At 42.9% G+C, this 24354-nt stretch overlaps 2 protein-coding genes across 2 annotated transcripts in view; both read right to left on the bottom strand.

The window, feature by feature from the left end:
* Nucleotides 1-16356, bottom strand: part of usp43a (ubiquitin specific peptidase 43a) — a 90954-nt gene extending 74598 nt beyond the window's left edge. The window contains exons 1-2 of the mRNA XM_080760008.1: nucleotides 15376-16356; nucleotides 1305-1460 (exon numbers count right to left, since the gene is read on the bottom strand). Of these exons, the coding sequence (XP_080616134.1) occupies nucleotides 1305-1460; nucleotides 15376-16104 (885 nt within the window). The 5' untranslated portion in view covers nucleotides 16105-16356. The remainder of the gene's footprint in view (nucleotides 1-1304; nucleotides 1461-15375) is intronic.
* A 4377-nt stretch (nucleotides 16357-20733) lies between these two features.
* LOC308312406 (general transcription factor IIH subunit 2-like) lies at nucleotides 20734-21882 on the bottom strand (the record flags this gene model as incomplete). The annotated part of the gene is made up of 1 exon (XM_080759012.1): nucleotides 20734-21882. Exon 1 carries the CDS (start codon nucleotides 21733-21735, stop codon nucleotides 20734-20736), a length of 1002 nt encoding a protein of 333 aa, XP_080615138.1. The 5' UTR covers nucleotides 21736-21882.
* Nucleotides 21883-24354: the final 2472 nt, after the last annotated feature.

Here is a 24354-nt window from a genome sequence, read left to right as displayed (position 1 = left end):
ATCTCCAACACATAGGGCTGAAGTGGAGGCTAGCCTGGAGGGTTGCTCACGCTTATCCGACCCACCATAGGACTGACATGTGGAAACAACGATCAACGATCAACGATTAAGGTTGGCGAACATGCTTTAAGGTTGGCGAACCGAACATGCACTGCTCTGTGCTTGCGGTTATGTTTAGATTAGGGTTTGAGGTAGGTTGTCGTTCTAATGACAGTCGGACTAATAGTATGTCGAAACTAAAGCCTGTACCCAGCCTGAACCAGGATCTCCAACAAATAACCATCCGGGGAGACCAATGGAAGACCACCTTTGAACTATCAACGTGCAAGTTCATGATCATGACACTCTGAATAAAGATGATTCAGTCCCAGCTGGGCCTGCAATTCAATGGACACCGGCTGACCACCACAAATGAGCTGGACATCCTGGGCGTCAAAATAGACCACAAGCTGTCTTGGTCAAAACACCTGTCCAAAATCTAGGAGTGGCCAGTAAACTCACCACAGAGAGCCGAGCAACTGTTTACAAGCTACAGGTCTGTAGTGTCATGGAGTACGCCTCACTCAGCTAGATGAGTGCTCCACTACTTGACAATATTCAGAGGAAGGCCCTTGAAATAATTGGAGTTGACCAGGACACTGCCAGTACAACACTCTACATCATCAGCCTTAGCCACACGTTGCTGCCGCTACAGTCCTGTACAAAATGTACACACCCCACATGCTCCCTCCACCATACGTCAGACGGTGAAACACCCGCCTATGCATAGCTACACCAGAACATGCTCTCATCCATGTTGTTGAAATGGGATAAATAATTCTCTAGTAAAGTCAGTGCCAAGTATAAATGAGCCCACTAACTTGCTGGCTGCGAGGGTACCATTTGGTAGTAAAGTAAAACAAACTGTGTGTGCCATTTAGTAGCAGCAAAGTCTGTGGATTCAGCTTTGTCTCCATTTGTACCTTTCTTCTGGTCTATGAACCGTACAGGAAGGGCAGTATGCCCATCAGAGGCTTGTGAGAACAGCAGTTGGAACAGTCAGTGACAGTGAGTGTATTGATTGACTCATCATTCCCCTTTCCTCATTCTACAAATCTATTAGCTGAAAATAGTTGACCTTAAAGCTCACAACGTGCAATGTGTTGTGAGCTTGTCGATCTGCAATACCCAGAATAGGGACGCTGGGGTTAAAATCTTAAGCATGTATAAGGTTGTTTTTGTTTGCTCTTTATAGCTGCCATTAAACTGTACCCAGTTTGATGTGAATTAAATGTCAGATTATGTAATATTTGTGGAGGACCAACCTTGACAGTGGCTTTGGTCTTGATGCTGCTGCTGTTGTTGTCGTTAGGAGTGAGGTTGGCGTCTTCGTGAACCTTGTCCAAGAGCCAAAGAAGAAACTCCAGAGCATCATGCTGAGAATTGCCCCGGAACTGAGAGCCATACTTGGAAACTATACTCTGAGGAGTGAAAAAAAAAAAGAATTAAATCATTTAGGATATAAATTGGGTTGTGATACATGATGTACATGATGAACATTGGAACATTATGAATATTAATAATTACATTTCTGTTTGGCTTTTAGTGCTTCGTAAACAAAAGGTGAACAGATATGACAAATAACTTACATAGTCTACAAGCTGAAAAGTGAAAACGTGGTCGATCGTTTTGAGCTCGTAGAGATCGGCTATTTCCACTTTTGCAAATTGCAAACACTAAATGGCAAATGGAAATAATAAATAACTGTGATTAATCTATTATGTTGTGACAGGCCTACATGGGACCTTGAGTACTGCTGGTATTCCACTCTAACTAGTTTTGTATTAGACAGTTAAAATTACAAGGACACCGGACTAATGTAATCAACATGGATGGAAAAGCAGGAGAGCCCCATGGCTGCCAAAGACTGGAGCTCTGCCTGAGAATCACTGATGTGAAAAGTTATTTACACTTTCAATTGAATTGGTGCACTTGACTTGGAGACTGCTCTATAGGATGCAGGATGTGAATGATTACGAATACGATTCTTGAAAAAATAATTGAATGCACACACGACAATGCCAAAATAAATCCTGTGTGTACACACAATGGCTAATAAAAAGGTATCTGAATTTTAGGAATATCATAGTTAGAGAGATATGTTATAGAAGGATTATAGAATGATGATTCAACGCCTATTTGAAAATAAGGGGTTAAGGCCGATTCAGACTGGAAGTGAGTGACGCGGGCGTTATTGCTTGAATCAGCTACGCGTCTGCACATGAGGGGCGCTAGCCACGTAGCGTGAAAAAAACCTGACTGAAAACTGAAAAGCCACAACTTCTCCAAGTGTCCAAAATAATCAAGGTGCATCAATCGCCTCCCGTGTGAAAAGGCCTTTATGAGGTGAGGACCCTTTTATCTAAGTAGTAAGTACAGGGCATCCAGGTTTATCACATGTCCTCATGTTTGTTTAGAGAACATTTGTTTTAGTTTTTTTTATCATGTAAAATGTATTTTCATCTTGTCAGCCGAAAATGAGAAGGAATTTGACACTATCAGACTAGGAGCGTATGTTTCAACAGCATGGAGGCTGATATATCTGATATAAGCCAATTATTATTGGTTAATGAGAGGTAATTACCTCTCATTGGTGGTGATATTTTATTTGTTAAATAATTCTATATTCTGAGCTCTTTAGTAAAAACTAAAATGAACCAATCAAGAGAGAGAACTGATAGAGGATATTGGAAGTTATATATATATAGAGGAAATTGGAAGTTATGAAACAAAACAATGAGCAGACAAAATTGGAACTGGAACACTGCTGATCCATGGGTCTCCTCGTTGTGTCCTCAGCTTGACCTGAAAATGGACTTTCTGTTTATTAAAGAGCTGCTGAGTCGGGGAGACCCCTGTTACTGAACAAACACTCTGCAATGATTACTATCTGAACATGGACAGAGATTTAACTTTTTAACAAAAACATGTTTTGTAATATTGACCTAATTTATATGATAGCGCATGAACTTTTGTTCAACTTTGACCCCTCTGTCATATGGAACAATCTTTTTTGTGTCCAGTGTCAATACGTAGCAGCAGCACAACAAATGACAGGAACTACTTAATATTACAAAATATATACCAAAACCAGACCAGGACTCCCACCACTCAGGCAATCAATTAATACCACTATATTTATGGCAAGTATTTCCTACAGCTTTAAGTCCAAAAGTCGGAACTAACACTTTAAAGTTTAAAACTGGACTTCGGTGTCTCAGAGTAGAGACAATGACAAAAAGAATGTTCACAAAATAAACAATGCACGTTACACTACGGATGAATAATTTGTCAATCTCTATAGTCATCATCTCCCTCGGTCTCCCTCTTCCTCTGGGTACTGCTGTGACTGACAGCCACCCAACCACATCATACCGCCCGTATCTAAATATAAACACAGGTGGGAGGCCTCCCTGCACCTGACTGAGCCACTAATGAGCTCCATCACAATGAGAGCGAGAGAGTGAAGGACTTGGAGAGTAGTGATGGAGGAGGGAGAGAGACATGGACAGTAGAGACTAGTGATGGAGGAGGGACAGAGACATGGACAGTAGAGACTAGTGATGGAGGAGGGACAGAGACATGGACAGTAGAGACTAGTGATGGAGGAGGGACAGAGACATGGACAGTAGAGACTAGTGATGGAGGAGGGACAGAGACATGGACAGTAGAGACTAGTGATGGAGGAGGGACAGAGACATGGACAGTATAGACTAGTGATGGAGGAGGGACAGAGACATGGACAGTAGAGACTAGTGATGGAGGAGGGACAGAGACATGGACAGTAGAGACTAGTGATGGAGGAGGGACAGAGACATGGACACAGTGTTGATTTGGACAGTTCAACCTACACGCCAACCTGGGGGGGGCAGCGGACTGACCTCATGCTTCCTTCTATGCATGAGGAGTCCAAGCTGCTTCTTTTCACCTGACAGGAGAGTTTCCCCGGCAGGACGTAGCGCGTGGAAGGAACACGTTTTTCCGACCAGTTCCTTTCCCCTCCAGCCAGGGGGAGGTCGTTTAGAGACCAGGATTACTGCATGTTTTGTGAGGGTACCTACCCTAGGGAACACGGGGAGAACATGCAAACTCCACACAGAAAGGCCCTTTCGTCAACCCCGCCTCGGGTATGGGCACTGATGGGCGGAGGAGGGAACACGCCCCCCACGTCCCCAGCGGGAATCGAACCCAGGACCTTCTAGCTGTGAGGTGATAGCACTACCGACTGTGCCACCGTGCCCCCAATAGTCATAATCTTTTTAGGTCATATTTTACTCATCTGAAATGTATCAGTGTCAGTCTCATTTCAGGCGGCTAAATATCATGATATTTTAGTCACCTAAACGGTTCCTTGATTTGTAATGCCTTGGTTGCATGCTTAAAATAGAGATTGTAGATCTTCTATTTTCAGAGAGCTATACACCTGAGCGCAACCAAAAATAAAATGACTTGTCTTTTAGTTCTACTGGATCTCTTCCCCACTAGTCCCTCCCAAACATTTTAGTCTAGTTTTTATTTGTCTACGAAATTGACAATGCTTCATAGCTTAGTTTTCGTTTAGTTTTTGTCAGTGAAAAAGGGTAGTCGACAGAGAGGAAGGATGGTTGCACAGGGTACTGAGGAAGAGCATTGGATGCAGGGAGGGAGGAGGGAGCGAGACAGAGAGATGTTGGCTGAGTTTCAACTGACCCTCAAACACTCCTCTGTCTTCCTATCAAAGGACGCGGTGGCAGAAAGGAAAGGAGAGAAAACCGAGCCAGGCAGCGGGGCTTTTTTGGAGCCACCGAGCAGAGTAAGAGAAACATGCAGGCATGCACGCACACACGCACGCACGCACGCACACACACACACACACACACAAGCACACACACGCACACGCACACGCACACACACACACACACAGAGGTGGAGATAGACAGAGAGAGAGTTGCCAAGGTTGCGATGGACACGGCTGTGTGGGAAAGGAAACCTGATGACATCACTGACAGGCCAAAGAGGTTACGACTTCATTAGCATGAGAGAGAGAGAGAGAGAGAGAGAGAGATGCCCTGCTTATAGGCCTGTCTGTCGCAATAATTACATAATCGCCTAATTGCAATAATTTGAGATAATCGCAATTATTTTTGCGTAATCGTCAATCGTTTCCATGTTAAAAAATGAAAATTTCAAACATTTTTCAAAAATAGCAGAAATAGCAGATCTAAAAGTTCAACTATTCCCGCTATGTTGTATTTTTGTTAAGAACAAATTATTAATAAATATGTCAGTGATTTGTTTGTAGGCCTATATATAAGTTATTTGTCAAATCCGCCCTGTGAAATTTGTGATTACGAAGCCTTAAAGGCAAACAGAAATACAAATTATAATGTTCTGATGTTCAATGCAAAAAAAACCACAATTAATCGCAATTATTTGTGTGACAATTAACAATTAGCCCTAACCCTGCTGTCCTCATCTCTCCTCTGTCTCTGTTCTCTCTCTCTCTCTCTGTCTCTCTGTCTCTGTCTCTCTCTGACTCTCTCTCTCTGTCTCTCTCTGTCTCTCTGTCTGTCTGTCTGTCTCTCTCTCTGCCTCTCTCTCTCTCTCTCTGTCTCTCTTTCTCATATATTATCTCCCTCACTGCACTTTCCTTCTCTTTGCAATTCAGCGATGTATGTACTTGTGTGTGTGTGTGTGCGTGCGCGTGTGTGTGTGTGTGTGTGTGTGTGTGTGTGTGTGTGTGTGTGTGTGTGTGTGTGTGTGTGTGTGTGTGTGTGTGTGTGTGTGTGTGTGTGTGTGTGTGGCACGCATGTCATGTGTGTGTAGTATGTGCACCACAGCTTAAGACAGAAGACTATATTTGCTCATCCTTTCGTCGTATCTTGTTTGCGCTTCCTGTATGCTGTGTGTTTGGGACTGTATCCATGGTGAAATACACCAGATTGTCTCAGTGACAGATTCAAGTGATGGGAGCAAATCAGCATGGAAGAGCTTCAGCATCAGCCTCAATGGGGGAGGGGGGGGGGGTAGAACAACAGAAGGGGAGAGAGAAAACAATCTGTGAAATGAAGAATGAAGAGAGAGAGAGAGAGAGAGAGAGAGAGAGAGAGAGAGAATAGCATCCGGAGTAGACCCTTCTCGACGGGGGAGCACTAACAGGTCAAGTGAAACGCTGTCTTGCAAACACTTGATGTGTTCATGGTTGACCTGACCAAGGTCCTGGGTGGGGTTTTGTTTAACATCTAGAGTTAGTTAAGATAAGCAGTGGTGAAAGTAACTAAGTACATTTACTTAAGTAAAGTAAGCAAGTACAATGTTGTAGCCTACTTTACTTATAGTCACTAGTTACTTTGCAGATAACCACTTCAGCCCTATCACATTGTGATCATGTAAATCAGCTAGTCAAAAGATTTTGATAAAATTGTGAAATGGGACATTCTGCATAATGAGTACTTTTACTTTTGTACTTACGGACTGAATTACGGACTTTTACTTGTAACAGAGTAAGTAAAATATCTGAGTACTTTTTTTCCACCACTGAGGATGAGTATTAAGGAGGAGGAGTGTAAGGGTCGACCAAAAGGCAAACGGCAAGAATGACATAAATTAAAAAGAAGGCGTAGCCTGTTCAGCCTCCGTGGCAGCCATGAGGGTTCATGAACCTCCCCCGTCCCCTGTCAGTAGTATAAGGGCTGCGCTCTAGCAGTGACCGTCCCATGTCTGCTTTTAGTGTCCCAGATATGCTAACCTTGCTTCACCTCTGCCACCATCTCCCCATCCTCCTCTGTAAATAACAGCAGTGTAGAAGGAGCTGGCAGGGCAAGAATTCACCACAAACCATAAATCAGCCCCATGACCGTAATACCCTCCAGCTTCCTCCTCCAAATCCCATTTGTACCACCTCACCTCGCTGCCGCTCCAGCCTGCCTAAAGAAAAAGGGCCAGCTTTTGGACCTACGACAGACCGGAGGGTAATACGGACAGATTAGGGAGTAGTGCTGCACGATTCTTGCTCAAATGTGAATCTCGATTTTGAGAATTGAGATCACGATTTTCACACGATTAAATCTTTTTCCATGAAAATATTGTCTGTCTCTAGTTGCTGATATTACTACATTCAAAATGTTGCACCTGGAGCAAACTACTCTGGCTTTAAACAGACAACATCAAAGTGCTTGACTTAAACCTCTCTTAAAGTCTCTCTCTTGTGGTAAAAACAAAATGAATTGGACAGCCAAAGTGCTGCACGATTCTTGCTCAATCTTTTTAAATGAGATTGCATAGGTGTCTGAATCTAGATCTCAATCTTTTTTCGATAAATTGTGCAGCACTAATAGGGAGGGCACAGCCTTTAGAGGTAAAGTATAACACACAGTGTGGATACATGCAAGTGTGTAAGCACATGCTGTGTGTGCACACACACCCACACACACACACACACACACACACACACACAGACACTCAATTCCTCCCACAGGTGTGGCCGGATGGAATCTATCATCGCTGGCTGTTCCCATTTGCCGTTTCATTATTCAACTGTCTGGTGTCGTTGGCATGCCTTCAGCCGTCTGGTCTGACCACATGAAGCAGACATGGATCACTTATCACATATACTTTATGTTCAGTGGTAGAAAAAGTACTCACATTCTACTCACAACGCGTCACGCTGCATCGCCTTGTGAGCTTGTAGATCGGCTAATTTCAAGTGTACAATCAGTCATTATGACGGGCGGCATCAAGGCCCGCCAAAATACATTTTAGTTGACTAAGTCAACTGTAGATTTAGTCGACTAAAATCTTATGTTTAGTCGACTAAAAATAGACTAACACAAAAACATTCCAGATTCCAGGTGACTAAAATGTAACTAAAACTTAATTAAACCTATTCAAGAGACTATGACAAAAACTAAACAAAATAATTGCTGTCAAAATCAACACTCCAGTCACCCCGGTGGCCCGACCACTACAGGTAAGATTCTTTAGTGATGCAATAGCAACGAACCAAAAGCAAGGTGCGTGCATGCATGCGCGAGTGCGTGCGTGCGTGCATGCGCGAGTGCGTGCGTGGGTGCGTGTGTCAGATCACAATGCAACACAGATTTGTGGGTGTTATGCGATGTGCGTGTGACGTCGTTAAAGTATAGCATCGCACCAGTGATAGATTCACCAATGAATGCAACACTGCTTACTTCCACTTCCCTGTCTCCTGAACTCCTCATATACCCTGACTTGATGGCAAATACACTACGCCATTTAATGTAAAAAATAATCCTCAGGCCGACTCTTTCCACGGCATCCCAGCCCTGGCTGGCCATGCTGGAATCACCTCCAGGAGCATGAGTAATGGGCTGACAGACGGGTTGCCGTGTCTATAGGAATCACACTCTGTTGTGGTTTCCCTGAGAAGCAGCACAATTAAAGGTAGCTCCACATGGCACCGACGTCGACCGCAGAAAGAATTTGAACTCTATCCAACTCTGCCGACAACTCATTGTCGGCACGACACTATCGACGGGTCGGGTTGGGACCTGGTCGCAGTGGCGTATGGCAGCTGCCATACCTTGGCTCCAGGTGAAAAATGTAATGTACTTAAATACATCCATGAATGTTTCTTTGCCTATCTGTGTTGATTATTCTGTATTAAATTACAGTAAAATAGCTACAAATGCAAATTTGAACAAAACTATCGTTTTCACAAGGTATTATTATATTGCCCACAACATTATTGCCCCTATCTCAACAAATGGTATATTCCAAGAGCGAGGTTCAGATCAGCAGGTGCAACACATTGTTAACTGCCAGTTGATACTCTTGAGGACTCACACACAGGACTGTAAATATGCTGTTGTGTGCAGAGCTGAGAAGCGTGCGTGCGTGGCAAGCGAATAAATAACATACTCTTCCCTTCACTAAGACAAAGTACAGAATTCCTCCCCAGACCCATTGCCATACATGATTGGGAGATCTTGTTGTCTGTCTTGCAGCCCAGGAGTGAAGATTGATTTATTCCCATACCTGCATACAGTATGTCACATTCAGGACATAAATCATGTGGCTGAATAATAAACGTGTGGGGAAGTACACTTAAATTGCTGTGCTTACATAGACATATTACAGACATGCTTGCTCCTACATTTTATTTTATTGCTGTTAAACGCAACTGTGCAGATTGAATGGTTTTTTTTTTTCTTCCCGTTTCCTGTTTTGACACTGCTTCCAAAACAGATACGAGACAAGGAAAGTATTACACTGAATTAAATTAACATTTTTAGGCTAATTCAATACAGAGTATGATTACGATTAAAAATAGCCACACAACAAGCTTATCTAATCTAAAACCCTCGCTTGCGTCAGAGACACAGTACTGTTTAGTGTTAAGCGACGGAACGTCTCATCCTTGCATCTGTTTCTCTGAGAAACGTCATGCCAAACTAAGGACCGGTTGAAATGAAATTTAGATGCACAAATGTGCCAAGCAAAGTGTTGCACAGACCAGGTGGTACATGTCTCCCATCACGGCGTGTGCGCGTGCGTGCGTGCGTGAGTGCGTGCGTGCGTGTGAACATCTACACCACTGAGTGTGAATGAGAATGGTCCTTGAAAGAGAGCAGAGATGGAAGAACACAAACAAAGCATCTGTCTCACTGCCCTGCCTTGCACTGCTGTCTGTCACACACTTCCTGCACGCCTCAGTCAAACCAGACATTTTAACCCATTAGAGGCAAATTCCGGATTAGCCGATTTCTTACCGTAAAATGACCGTAATTCCGGAATTGCCCTGAGGCCTGAGGCTGATTCCACAAATGCCTTGAAAATCAGTAGTTCTTACACTTTTTTGTGCCAAGGACCACCAAATCGATTCCATTGTATTTGACCACAGACACGGCCCTCGTCTGATTTTATTTTCTTTTTGTCCGGAACGGAAGGGAAGATTTTGGAATCATTCAAAACATTTTGTGACAAATTCGGAATAAATAATGTACCTAGACTTGAAAAGGGTTGAAAACCACTGCTCTAAAATGACAGAGATGCTTTACCAGCTTGAATGGGTTAAAACATCAGGCTTCTCCTTCCTGGTCGCATGGGAGATGGGACTAATTTCTTCAGTCTGGTTTCTAAGACCAGCAAAAGTGGAATTCAAGCACTGGGACTTAACTTCTTAGAATTAGTCTAATTTTTATATTAAATCATTTAGGGACAAATTGGCAACGTACTCAAGTGCTTTACATAGTACTTGGAGGTCTGTCTATGACAGGGGTTCTGAACCAACCTGTCTATGACAGGGGTTCTGAACCAACCTGCAGTCTATGACAGGGGTTCTGAACCAACCTGTCTATGACAGGGGTTCTGAACCAACCTGTCTATGACAGGGGTTCTGAACCAACCTGGGGGTCGCCAAACATGGCCAAAGCAGACAGACAGACACTCCCGCTCAACCCATCACTCCCTCAGGTCCTCGGCAGTATGCTGACTTTGAAGTTGATCTGTCACTCACTCACTCACTCACTCACTCACTCACTCACTCACTCACTCATGCACTCACTCACTCACCAGGCTGTGTGACGCTGAGCATCTATTCTATGCTGCATGTTCACGTCTGCCATTGTACCTGGTCACATAGAGTATAGAAATAGTTTCAACTCTGGCCTTGTGTTTTCAGCTGGGACTAAAGCTCTTTGGAGGACACATGGCCTGAATGAAAGGAGGTAGTTGGGGGAATTACTATACTTATCAAGGGTTCAGGGTGCTTTACTGGCATGTTTGCACTCGCATTCAATACAGCTGCCGCAACATTGCAGGAAGTGAAATTATTTTACTCAAAGATTTAATCTAGTGTGAAAAGGGATCAAATAAATAAATAATTCAAAAAATGTCTTTAAATACAATCTACAATATTTATGATGAGAGCCAGGTATCACAAGAGAACAATAATGATAATCAATAATGGTTTATGTCTAGTAAAGCCAAATATTAGCATTCAGACACAAAACCTGAAGGGCTCAACTGACATTATGTTCTAAGTCGGGCAGTTGAATTGGCTTTTATCTGTAGCCCAACCACGATATGAATGTCATTTCTGTTTTACTTGGCCTTGGCTAGACAAACTGATTGGATTACACTCTAACTGTAGTACCGTAGTAATTACATTCAAGCAACACTGATTTTGTTGCTTCAGTGTAAGAAATAGCATTCTACTAAAAAGGGTAGGCTATAGCACAAACTATTTCAGAGGGTGGTTTAGAAGCAGAAGGCATGATAGCTGTTTTCTGTTCTTAAATATGAGGTCTTACAGTATGTATGAATATATATGATAATCATGTTATGCAATGCACCTTAGAGAGACATGAATCAATCGTCTAATAACGCAGCCATACTTTCCTTGTCCAAAACACTCAAAAGAGTGCACTGTTCACATTACTGCCATTACTGTGCAGGTACAATGTAACTGTGTTATACTGTATAGAGACAGGTGACAAATGAAAGGATAAAATAAAATCAAGTAATGTGTTGAACTAGCATGCTGCCACAACAGTTCCATGCGTCCATCTCCCTTGGCATAGATTCTACAAGTGTCTCTGGAGCTCTACTGGAGGCATGGCACTGAACACAGTGAATAGAAGATATTCTCCCATTGATGCTTTAACGATAGTGCTGCTTGTCTACCATGTCTGTCAAAATCTCTCGAAGTTCAATTAGCTGGGTTGAGGTCTATTGACTGTGAAAGCCATAGCATATTAATCATATCCTTGTCATACTCATCAGTAAATGGGGTCCGCTTGGCCTTGCCGAACGGGAAGAGACGAGGTCGGGCCAAGTGAATATATTTAAATGACGGCGAACGGGAGACAGCCGCACCGGAAAAACAGACGTCCCCCGTTCCGTTTTTCTCACTTGTACTGCCTTCTCAATTGTACTGTAACATATCACATGCAAGGAAAATGCCTTCCTTTACTTCCTGTAATAGGTTTGCAAGTAGTGAGAGAGACTGACCTCTCTCTCTCTCTCATCTCTGCTGTAAACGTAAGTGATACTTTTTGTTAGGTGTATATTCTCGTAATAGTCATTGCTATAGTGTTTCGTTCAGTAACAGGGGTCCCCCTGTCTCTACAGCTCTTTAGTAAAGAAAAATCACACCTGTGTGAAGTGGGGGCGCTCTAATCAATTATTGACCTTATACCAACCTTGAAACATACCTAAGTTACGTCACCAAGAATGGTGTTCCCTTATTGGCCAAGGGTTTTCACCGACATACCGACAGACATACCGACAGCTGATTTGCTCAGACACATATGACGTAAATTATCCATTCATTGTCAATGGCATTTAATGCTTGTGTTAAGACAGAATCTACACTATAGCTGTTTATAGGAGGGCTAGCGCCCCTCAAAAATCACACTTGTGTGAAGTGAATGGCACCCAAGTATTTATATCGGCCAGATGATATCTTCCAGTATGTTGTCATTTAGTGCCTTAATAATAATAATAATAATAATGAATGTTATTTGTATTGCACTTTTCATTCACAGGGAATCCCAGAGTGCTACATGGTTAAAAACATATAATCAATCATAGAAGGTTAAAAACAGGGTTAAAAAAACTGTGCAAACAGTTCAACACGAAAAAGCCTTCCGAAACAGGAACGTAAACAAACAGGAACGTAAACAAACATTAAAGTCCATAGACTTGACAGGCAACCAATTTACGCCATACGTGCTCTAAACAAACATTACAAATCCTATAGACTTGGCTGCCACATGACGTAATCTTTATGCATTGGAGGGGTTGGTGCCCCTCAAAAACACACAGAAAAGAAATCAGGTATAGCCGGGACATCAATTTTATCCCTACCTGTGAGAGAACTGAATAAATGACTGAAACTGAATAAGTGATGGGAGAAAAATGAGCAGAACAATTTGTTACTGGAACACTTACATTTGAAGCTGATAAATGGGCTCTCTCATCTGTTTGGATTAAACTGGCATCCCAATATATTGTTTACTTTAGAGCTGCTGGAGAGACGCAGAGAACCAGCTGAATACTGAACAAACACATAGTAAAGATGATCACTATCACAATATAGTGCAGCACCTTTAATAACTCTTTGCTGTCAATGAGAAAGAGAGAAATAAAATATGGAATATCTCCCTTGTTCATTGCATATTCATAACCACTTATGCAGTCCCCACAAGGGCTGGCATGGCTTTGAACTAAGTTTGCTCTAAGTAAGAGTTACTGTGTGTGACACCACATGACAATGCTATTGAATAGCTTTAGCTCCTATGGGTACATCTATCTGTACTAGATTTAATAACATCCAACAGTTCAATAAGCCGAATGAGGGAAGACGGTTGCATTATTGTATCCCTGTGACCAAACTTCACAACAGAGAAGAGATGTGTTTCATCGAGAGGCTTGCCTGACACTCTCCTCAACCTACAATTTAAAATACTAGTTTTGTGTGTCTGCACTCTGCACTGTGCATATTACATGGCTGTGCAAACTCATGTATCCAAATGTGTGTGCCATCCCCATACAAGACAAAAGTATCAAAAGGAGTGGAAATGAAATCCTATGAGCAAGCATCATCATTCTCAAATAATATATATTCAAGGGTTTGAGTCCTTGATTCAATTGGGTCATTGACAGTGGTGAAAAAGGTACTCTCACATTTTAATAAAAGTATCAATACTGCAATATAGAAATACTATGTTACGTGTAAAAGTCCCAAATTCATAATGTAGCTACTAGCTACCTGAGTAAAAGTACAAAAGTATTGGCAACAAAATGTACTTATAATACCAAAACTAAAAGTACTCAGTCATTATACAGAATGTCTCATTTCAAATGTCTAGTTAATTTCCACCCCTGGTCATTGATTTTATAATGATCATGAATATATGATTCCAGGACTCGTTTGCAATCATCTCATACCAGTTTGCCGGCTGCTGCTGACTCTCATCAGCATGCTTCAAGCCCCAGGCACAGAGAGAATGAATGAGTGCATCCCTCTTGCATGTGAAATAACACCAGCAGGCATTGGGAGAATGCAGACCAACCACATTGTCACTCTGCTTGTTTAGGGCAGAGCAGGTGCGCCAAGAAGGTATAACAGCAACTGCATTTAGATGTAAACCAACAATTGTATTCATTCGTTGCTAAGAAATACCTGATTTGTAAGCCAATAAGTTGTTGTTCTAATTAAAAGACAACCAAATGTAACTCCAAAGCCTATAATAGTTGTGGTGTCCAGTGCCATTCATTGTATTGTACCAGGATGTAAGACACAGGTGTAAGTGATAAAATTGCAACAATTTTACTTGATGGCTGAAAGCTGACCAGTAAAGACAGTAAAAGGCAGTCCTGTCTCAGAGTGTTTCTATACGAATATTCTGTTTTATATCCAGAATATTCATATAGAAACCCTCTGAGACAGGACTGCCTACAATAGTAATAGTCAAAACGTTTGCACACCTTGATTTACACACCTTGACCATTGGTCGACTCCTCCCCTGAAATTCTACCTACATAGCCTGTCGTCTACATTTGTTCACGGAAGTGGGACAAAAGCAAAGCTTTGTTCTGTAACCTGCTATCCTATTTATGGTATTGTGTGTCCCACACAGATCAGAATACACTCAGACTGTTCATGGTTGTTTGAGCTTGTTTCAGACTCACTAGTTTGCTTGAATAAACCCAAATCTCTCGCATTATGTGAGTGAGTGAGTCCTGCGCTGGAATTCACTGACAGGCTACAATACAATACAGTCATTGTTTGTGTTTTTTGTGACTAATAATAGTCTACTTGTGTCATTGAGGTTGTAACTATATAATTACACATTTCCTCATAATCTCTCTATACTATCCCTCTTTGTAGCTACACAGTAAAAGTATCTTAATTAAGTTTAATTTACTCATTTACAACTAATACAAAATGGACCATTGTAGGCTTACACTCAATTAAAGCTGCAATCCGGAACGTAAAGCCTAATAGAAAGAAACGTAGAGTTGGGTAGGACACTAGGCCTATGTTGATGTTTTTATTTGTGGAATTTCTTAGATTTGTTTGAAATTTTCCTTTTTTAATTATTAAAAAAAATGAAATATAGCCTATGTATTATTTGTATCGATGGAGGAAAATAAATTTGATTTTTTAGTATAGAGTCATGAGTCATGACTCATGAGTCATGACCCATAAAAATTGGTCTGTCTGTGGCCCATAAATGGGTCCCGGCCCAATGTTTGGGATAGAGTGGGTCGGGAAACACTGTTTCAGAAACTATTTGCAAACTGTTATAGAGTATTCAATCAATCAAAAAGTTATCTTTTACTACTACTAATGTGTGTGAACGACCGTACCTTGAATTCCACAGACAGTGGTGGCGTGTATTCGAGGGTCCAGAGCGCTCGCACCAGTGATGCCAGCTGCTCGGTCACCTCGCCCCGGGTGCCGTGCTGGTGGGTGTCCCCCGCCTCGCCATGATGTTGAACGAGCCCGTTGACCCTACCCGTCGGCTTCCCGTGGCCCAACAGATCCGTCCTGTACTGCTCCAGGCCGAGGTGTTCGGCCAGCAGGTCCGTGTTGCTGAGGCACTGGACCACGGCGTTCATGAAGCAGGTGTTGCCGTGGTTCTTCAAGCCCAGCACGCCGGGGGTCTTGTCGCCGGAGCACCACGACAGCCTGTCTTTCACGGACCCGCACGTCGACGACGACGACCGCGACAGGGTGGCGGCGGCGGCGGAGCTTTTCTTCAGCACCGCGGCGGTGCCGTTCTTCTCCCTCGGAGAAGAAGAAGAAGACGTGTGCTGTTCATCTTTGAGGTTATTCCCTGAGGTGGTGGAGCTCTCCCTGAAGCCGCCATCGTCGTCCTCGGCGTCAGGTGGCTCGCCGCCAACGTCCCCGAAGCGCGCTAAAGTTCCCAAAGTTTTCAGGATTCTGCTCATGAAATTCCCTACGGACCGCAGCGATTTCCTCCGGAAAAGCCTCGTGGTTTTGTATTTCTTTTCCTTCTTGCGCTGCTTGGGCTTCATCGGTTGCTTTCGCACCTTGTTCGTCTTGTGACTGTCGCCGTGGCTCGTCGTATCCATGGTGGCTCGTTAAAGTTGTCTACACAAATTAAACAGAACGTGCGCCGCGCTGACGAAAAGTGGCACCTGTCCTGTCTTCTTTTTGTCGGACTCCGTTCTGTTTCACCGCTGATTATGATGTGACACCGGGGTGCCACCAAGGCACGTCATGACTGACATTCATTCCATGGACATTCCGGTCATTCTGTCGGTGAGCAGTGGTCACTGGGTCGCTCGATACTCACCTGTAACGACAGTGACACTGGGTGATGATGACTGAGTTGCATCGTGTGTGAAACTGGTTGGAATAGTGGGATAGTCAGCCTACTTCCTCCTCTCTCGCTCTCAGCGCTGAGCGCTCCCGGTCTCCCCCCCCCCCCCCCCCCCCCCCCCCCCCTCCTCCTCCCCTCCCCCGTGTGTGGAATGTCCGCACACGATATAGTTCTGCTCCCCGTCTTTTTTATTTCAACCTAAATATAACAACTTTTCGCCCCTCCGGACTTTCTCAATTTACATGGGTATGGCCTGACTGGGTGTCGTCATTCAATCAATTGATAAGCCAATAGGCTGTATGTGAAGATCCACTCCAGAGCAATACAAATACATCAATTAAGGGGCCATACACTCACGAACAATATGGTTTAAAATACAATAAATACATCAAAACATATACAATACAACAGGAATACACAGAGATAATAATAAATATTAAAGGAATATTAAATGAATGGTCTGATATCTAATTTATATACCAAAGGTTTAAGGGTTCTCAATTCATATATCCAAAATGCTTATTTTTCAGCAGGAGAGACTCCCAGTCTCCTACGTGGTTTTGGGTCCAGCACCGTGTTCTGAAACTGGGATGTGCATATATATTTTCCTTCTTTACATATGAATTCTGTACTGGGCTGGCCATATATGGAGCGTGTCTTGAGTGTACAGGTTTTGATGAGGTCAGATCAACATGGAATGTCAGAACAGGTCAGCTCCATGGAGATCTAAGGGTGGCAGCGGGGGCAAGGTCTTGAGTGTACAGGGTTTGATGGGGGCCCAGGTAGGGTAAGGGGGGATCATCTGAATGTAGCCTAGTTGCATTCCAGGAATACACATGCCAGACAGGTGCAAAGTGCATTTTGTAGACATACGACTTCCAGTTTTGGTGCCTGGATTTCCCCTAGTGCCCTGTGTGCTCTGTGTTGGTGCCCACATTCCCTATAGTGCCCAGTTCTCGTAGTGTCCAGTTTCCCCTAGTTTCCAGAATGTTTTGGTGCCCACCTTTCCTCTTACCCCTATGGAATTTGGACAGTGTGGCAAGTTAAATTAAAGTGGCTACAAATGTAACCAAATTGACAAGTCATTATGCTCAGTTCCTGACCATGGTCATTTGTTGCTGCAGGAAAGAAAGAAAGAAAGAAAGAAAGAAAGAAAGAAAGAAAGAAAGAAAACACCATACTCATTGTTGTAAACTCTAATTACTGGACCCTCGTCTGGTTCAGACAGACAGGTAGTGTGTGCAGGCTGGGTGGTGTGTGATGATCCGGTTGAAGTATTCCTTCGGTACGGTGACTGCGGCGGCGGGCCCGGGAGAACAATAACGTGACACGAGACAGTATCACGCTAAAGGTTCACAACGTTTATTACACAACAAACAGGGAACATACAGTGCTGGATCATAATGACGTGACAATAAGATATGATACGTGACATGATAATGACTAATGCAACAGGGCTGACCTTGCTGGCTCTGAGATGTCTCTCGTAGCCAATCCATAAAGTAGGCTACAGACTAGTACAGGCAGTACACAATACATATCAAGTACACTGTATCTCAAGTTCAAGTACATAGCCTTAGATGTACATGGGCAACTCATGATTATAACACTCATTATGAGGTAGTTGTCTCTTGACACAGCAAGAGTTATATTATGCACAGGGATGCTAGAACGTGTCACTGGATGATTTATTCCGTCTCCTGGTCTGCCTTCATTATATTTTCACTCTATGGCATCGTTACTCTGCAATACATTATTCTTAAAACTTAGCTTAGGAAATACAAATTGGTCTCCTTCTAGCATAACTCAGATATACCTACTGTATTATTGAATATTGCCACTATACTACTGCAGTACTGCAATAACATGCAAGCATTTCAAGTTGAGTAAAAGCAGGTGGGGCTTACCAGGTTCTATATTATACTACTCATCATCACCAGCTCAAGTTTAATTTCACAGCTCACCAAGACCATAGATTGGATATAGTAGGTCATATCGGCTGATTTATTGAGCTATAGAGATTACAAAACAAGTTCCCCTACTTACAAATCCCCTGTCATTATTCCAGCATTGTGGGAAAAGTCACTCTCTGCTGTATGGCAATGGGCACTGTATCACAAGTAATGCATTTAAATACACAATCACACAAACACATTTCTGAAACATCACTAACTGTAGTAACTGTGAACTGCCTGGTTTTACTTATGATGGAAAAAACTAGTCCAATGGTCATAAACAGCCCAGCAGGGGGCAGAAAGAGGGCTGTCCTAATTTATCCAGCCAGCCAGGGATGTTTTAGCTGACTTTGGTTTGTAGCTTACTGTCAGTTTGCTATTTTACATGGTGGGATAGCAGGGGTGAGCTATTAATATTTGACGTTAGCCTTTCTGAGTGGTAGAGGGGGGCATGTTTGAGGAAGAGGCATTCAGAGATTCCGTCTATCGAATCATTTCCTAGTCTTTCTTTGCCAGGGTCCCTCGGGGGAACTGCTGGTGATAGATTAGCTGACAGAAGCCAAGTGCTAAAGTGGAAAGGAATCTGGGCCTCCTCTTCTTTTTCCTCCTCTTCATCTCCCTGTTCTCTGTACCTCAATAGACACAGCACAATATCAGCGTTAAATAATGTAGGCCTATAACAGCAGACAGTCTAGAGCTGTTTCTATTTGGATACAATTATGCTGTGTTGTTGTTGTTGTTGTTCATTCATGGACCCAAACCAATACCACTGCCTCCTTTTTATCCATAATTATGATTTCTCCATATGGAAATGAACAGGCATCTATTTGGTCTATATCATCTTGCCATACGCCACTTTTAAAAGTCTGTTTACAGCTCTGAGTGAGAGTTAATCGTCCCCGGGGGCTTTGCAGCTGTATAAAGCTTTTCAAAAGGCAAATTGTTGGTTGAAGTTATTTATAGTGTAGGCAGCAGCAACACCACAATACCCTAATGTGCATCGAGTAGGTCATTTCTTGTTATTCATGTGACTAAAATGAATAACATCTATCAGTCCGGTCAGGAATTCACCATTAAACTCTGGCTTCTGAGATGTCCTGCATGAAGGAGCTCGCAGACCTCTCAATGCCACCGAACCGAAATACCAAAACAGCTGTGCTTCAAAGTCATCAGATTCCATGAATCAAGTCTGTCTGTTGGTGGTCTGCCTGTCTGTCTGTCTGTCTGTCTATTATGAGGGGCATATTTTCACTCTAAGACATGCATTCTCCTCTAACATACATGTAGCATGGCATAGCATGTATGTCATATGGCTTTTGTGGATATTATATTTGACTGAAGAAAAGAAAACAATTTGTATTTAATTTAAGTATAGACTTTTTGAGAATGGACGAGAAAGAAACAGGTTTCCCATTACATGGAGAGAGCTGCTCAAAATAGGTTTAACATTTATGAGAATGGCCTTTAAAAATTGATTTAATTTCTCAGAGCAAGACCAAGACTATAATGACTATCATAGGAGGCGAAATGTAATCTCACAGAGATATCAAATGCAGTTCATTTTGAGGGAATGGAAGAGAAACATCCGGCCTCAGCAAAAATGCATAGCATTTATAGATTCAAGATTATATAATGACTCAAAGCAGTAAGTCCTCCCAATGACCACAGAAACATTTATGTGGGAGCTGTAACAGTTTAAATATGTTTATTGCCCGTAATGGCTCATTTAGATGGATTACTGATATCATTGATCTTCACATAATGACTTTGTTTACATTTACATTTTGAAAAACAAATCAGCCAGGCAAGGAGGCTATCAAGGGCAAGATGACCAGGTTTATGAAAACCACAGGACTATCCTTTTCGCAGAGCTTGTGCCCAGGTGTGCGTGGTTTTGAGGTTAAGGTTAGGCATAGATTTTGTGAGTTTAAGGTTAGGGTTAGGCATAGTGTTTGTGAGGTTAGGGTTAAGGTTACGTTTTGGCATAATAGGCATAATTATAAGTTACCATGTCTATCTGGGCAGTACCTCTCGGTTCTCGCCACGCTTGCAAGGGCAGGGGGAGAGGGGAGTTGCACCACACACAAATGATCCAGAATGCCGCAGGCAGTGCGATTGGTCTTCAATCAATGCCTAAATTGTAAATTGTAACAAGATGTCAGCGGTTGTTGACGACATCAGGGATCCTCAATACCACCATACATAGTCGATCGGTTGTGTAGTAATAGGGACCACACTGGGACACTGCCTCTCCTCCCTCTCGTTCCATTGTACAGATATTCTACTGTTAGACAGATGTTAGGTTCTTAGGTTAAGTAAGCTGTATCTATGCATTTGATGCATTACCTTGTGTTGTTCTTGCTTACTGTAAATCGCTCTGGATTAAGAGGGTCTGCTAAATTGTAATTCTTTCTTCCAGGCCTTCATCTCAAGACGTGGATACAGGAAGGGCAGCAGTGAAGTGTTTCGTGTAGGAAGAGGTCACACTCCATGCAGACAACGCTGCTGCATGACGGGCAGGTGAACACACTTTTGTCTTTTAGTTCTCCTTGACAAGCTTGACAAAACCCGTCTCCTTGGTGTTGCTCCAGGAGACTCTCCAAAAAGGCCTCTAGGGGGAAGAGGTGGTGGGAGGAGCGGGCGAGGTGTGGCGCCGACACGAGGGTCAGCCCACAGATTTTACATTCCACCGGCAGTTCTGTATACTTGCCACGGCACTGTGGACAGAAGTATCCTCCGAGAGTCAGCGCGGGCTTACTGTTGCTGCCGTCCAAGTGAGTCATGCTGAAGGACGGCTTGGCGTCCTGCTCAGACGCGACGGTGTGCCGGGGGAAACCCATGCGTATCAGAGAAGATTCAGAGGCCGTGCTGACCGGAGGTGGCCTGATGTGGAACATGAGCAGCTCTTTGAAATGACTCTCATCCAGGATGATGTGGTAGGTGCCTCCCGTCTCTCGGGTCAGCACGGTGCACACGTGCACCTCCGCCGACAGCCCGATCACCGACACCCGGATCTTCAGTGTCTTCAGGGTTTTGATGATCTCATAGATGCTACCGGGGTCACATGTAGTGAGGCTATTGAGGATGATGAGGATCTCGCGGCTGGTGTGCCCAGGCATGTGTTTGAGGGTCTGCATGGCCAGGTTGAGAGAGTTGTACAGCGAGGGTTCCCCAATGCACGTAGAGCCCACAGCTTTCTTTAAGGCAGCAATGTGCTTCTTTGGGGTCCCCGCCAGCTCGGTGAGCTTCTCCGCCCTTTTGTTCTTTGTGGTGATAATGCCCACCTGACTGATGGGGTTTTGGTCAAAATACTCCTCCACAAAAAACTCCATCATCTTGATGGTGGCTGTGAAGCAGTTTGGCTTCAAATACCGGTCTTCCATGCTTCTCGAAGAATCAATCACAACATAGAGGTTACGCATCATCCCGAGCTGCACACGTCCATGGCGCTCTAATACTGTTTTGCGTTTAGATTGGAACAGGATTTCCTCCACTGTGGCTCTGAGTGAACCGGATTCATCTTCTTTCAGCACTTCCCAGGTCCTCTCATAGCCTTCCTCCCACCGCTTGGCTCTCTCCAATTCCAAATCGTCAGTCATGATTATTATAGAATACTACTCAATGGACACTGGTTGTCCAAGTGTAGAGCCCGCCACAGTGGTGTCCGGTAAGAACTTAACAGAGATGTCTACAGATATCCTGACCTGTAGGGATGGCGATGGAGTCTCTTTTGGTGAGAGCTGGTCACGGTACTTGAAGGTTGAATGTGAATATAGTCTTAAAAAGTCACACCTGGGAGAAGGGCGAGATCTCCTCTCAAAGTGTGATGGCCGCCCTTTAGGTGCTTGGCTGGATGGATGGTGACATCTCACTGATGTCACAATAAATCAGCTTTATCCATATGTGGGGTTTTACTTTAGCATGATGTCAGCACTATGTCTCTGCCCTATTATAGGGCTGAAGTGTATGTATAGGGGCCCCTATACATCAATCTTGGTATATGGCAGATGAAGCAGATATCTTTGGATGGAACATGTCACTCTCTCACGCACACACGCACTCACGCATGCACGCACATGTGACACACGCTATTCCATTTTGAGGACAGTCGTCCTGTCCCAAACTTCCATGAACAAACTGGAGAGCTGGTTGCAGTTTACTGTGGATGTTTCAAAGAAACTCAAAAGTTGAAAAAAAAAAGAAATAGCAGATCTACAAGCCGTGACAAAAACGTGATCAACTATTTCCGCTATTTTATTCATTTTTGGGAAAGGAAATATTATTAAAAATTATTAAACGTATACAGTGATGGGGCGCCCAGTCGCCCACTGGCCAAGTGGTCCAGGCACATGCCACATATAGGCTTTGGCCTGACAGTGTGTCGCGTGTTCGAGTCCTGTTCATGACGACCTTTGCTGCATGTCTCTCCCCTTCACTCTCTCCCTCTTTCCTGTCTATCTTCAATTGATACTATCAATAAAGGCAGAAAAGCCTGAATAAAATAAAACCTATACAGTGATTATTTCTTTGTATACATGTTATTTTGTCATATCAGCCATGTGCAATGTGTGGTTACGAAGCCTAAAAGGCAAACAGAAATACAAATTACAAAAACGTTAATGACAGTTTGCATGACAATTAATCGCCAGCTTAACCTATTCAGGACGGGAACCCCTTTTGGTGTTTTAAGCATTATCTTTGTACCCTCCCCGGCCCGATAGCCATGGTTTGTGCCATCGTGAAATTAATTAATTAAATTACATCCAGCCATGTGGAGTGGACTATGTGGTTGAACCTGTAACTTGTGATGAAGATGTTTCTGATAATGGCATGAAGAGCATGGCATCTCAAGGGGCCATCCTCTCAATAAAATTCTGACAAATGATCTCTCTCTCCCTCTGTCTAACAGTATTCCCTCGTGTAAATGATGGGATGAAGAGATAGAGAGGCGGTGTGGTGTTGGTGTTTGTTCTCCCAGACAGAGTGCCTGTGTGCTCAAGACACCCCTTTGTGCAACTCATCAGAGCCAACTGCTGGGTGAAGCAAAAGTAATTCCACCAGTAGAGACTATATACTCCCGTGCCTTTCTGAATCATTTTAGCTGTTACCTTTTCCCATCCAAGCAGATGCCATAAGTATCACTGCACGGTCATGCATGGACCATGGCATACATTTGTACACTTTCTGATCATCTGAGTTAAAAATTGAAGTTAATTTTCCCTTGTAATATAATTTTAAAAGTTAAACTTTCATATATTCTAGATTCATTGTGCATAAAAAACCTTTTGTGTTTGAATCTTGGTGATTATGGCATACAGCTCTTAAAAATCTAAAATATTAGAATATTTTACGAGACCACTAAATAAAGATAATTTTAATCGAGAACTGACCATCTGAAAAGAATATTAATGTCATCCTCATCATCATCGGCTAAAGTCAGCTTTAAACCTGACCAGTCAACCTGCCTGACCTGAACACCACAGGGAATCTAGGTTTTATTGTCAAGAGGAAGGTGTGAGACACCAGATTCAACAATACAAATGCCTTAAAGCTGCTATCAAAGAAAACTTGGGCTTCCATACACCTCAAATATTTTGTTCAAATGTATAGCCCAGACCAAGTACTGACTGCATATACTTTTCAGATGGTCAACAGTTCTCATTGATTTAACAAAATATTTTTTTAGTGGTCTAGTAAACTATTCTAATATTTTGAGATAGGATCTTTTGATTTTCATAAGCTGTATGCCATAAATATTTCACTTCATGCACAATGAATCCAACCTTTTTAATTATATTATATTCTATTACATAATATTCTATTTTTTTTAGAAGGAGCTGTAATGTTACAACAGTATACAAATTGAAATAAGGTGGAATTGTCTTATGTATGGTTGTGCATGCCAAGTTCATAATCTGTTGCTCAACAGCCATTTGAAACCTGGGATATGTTGAGCATGCATACATTGCCCCCTAGTGAATTAAACAGAGTAGTTTATAGAGGAACATTAATAGCTTGCAATGTCACACAGTATTATTGTCACT

Source organism: Protomyctophum bolini (genome assembly GCF_963924005.1).
Source record: "Protomyctophum bolini genome assembly, chromosome: 3".
Taxonomy (NCBI): domain Eukaryota; kingdom Metazoa; phylum Chordata; class Actinopteri; order Myctophiformes; family Myctophidae; genus Protomyctophum; species Protomyctophum bolini.
This window is presented reverse-complemented; position numbering and strand designations above follow the sequence as displayed.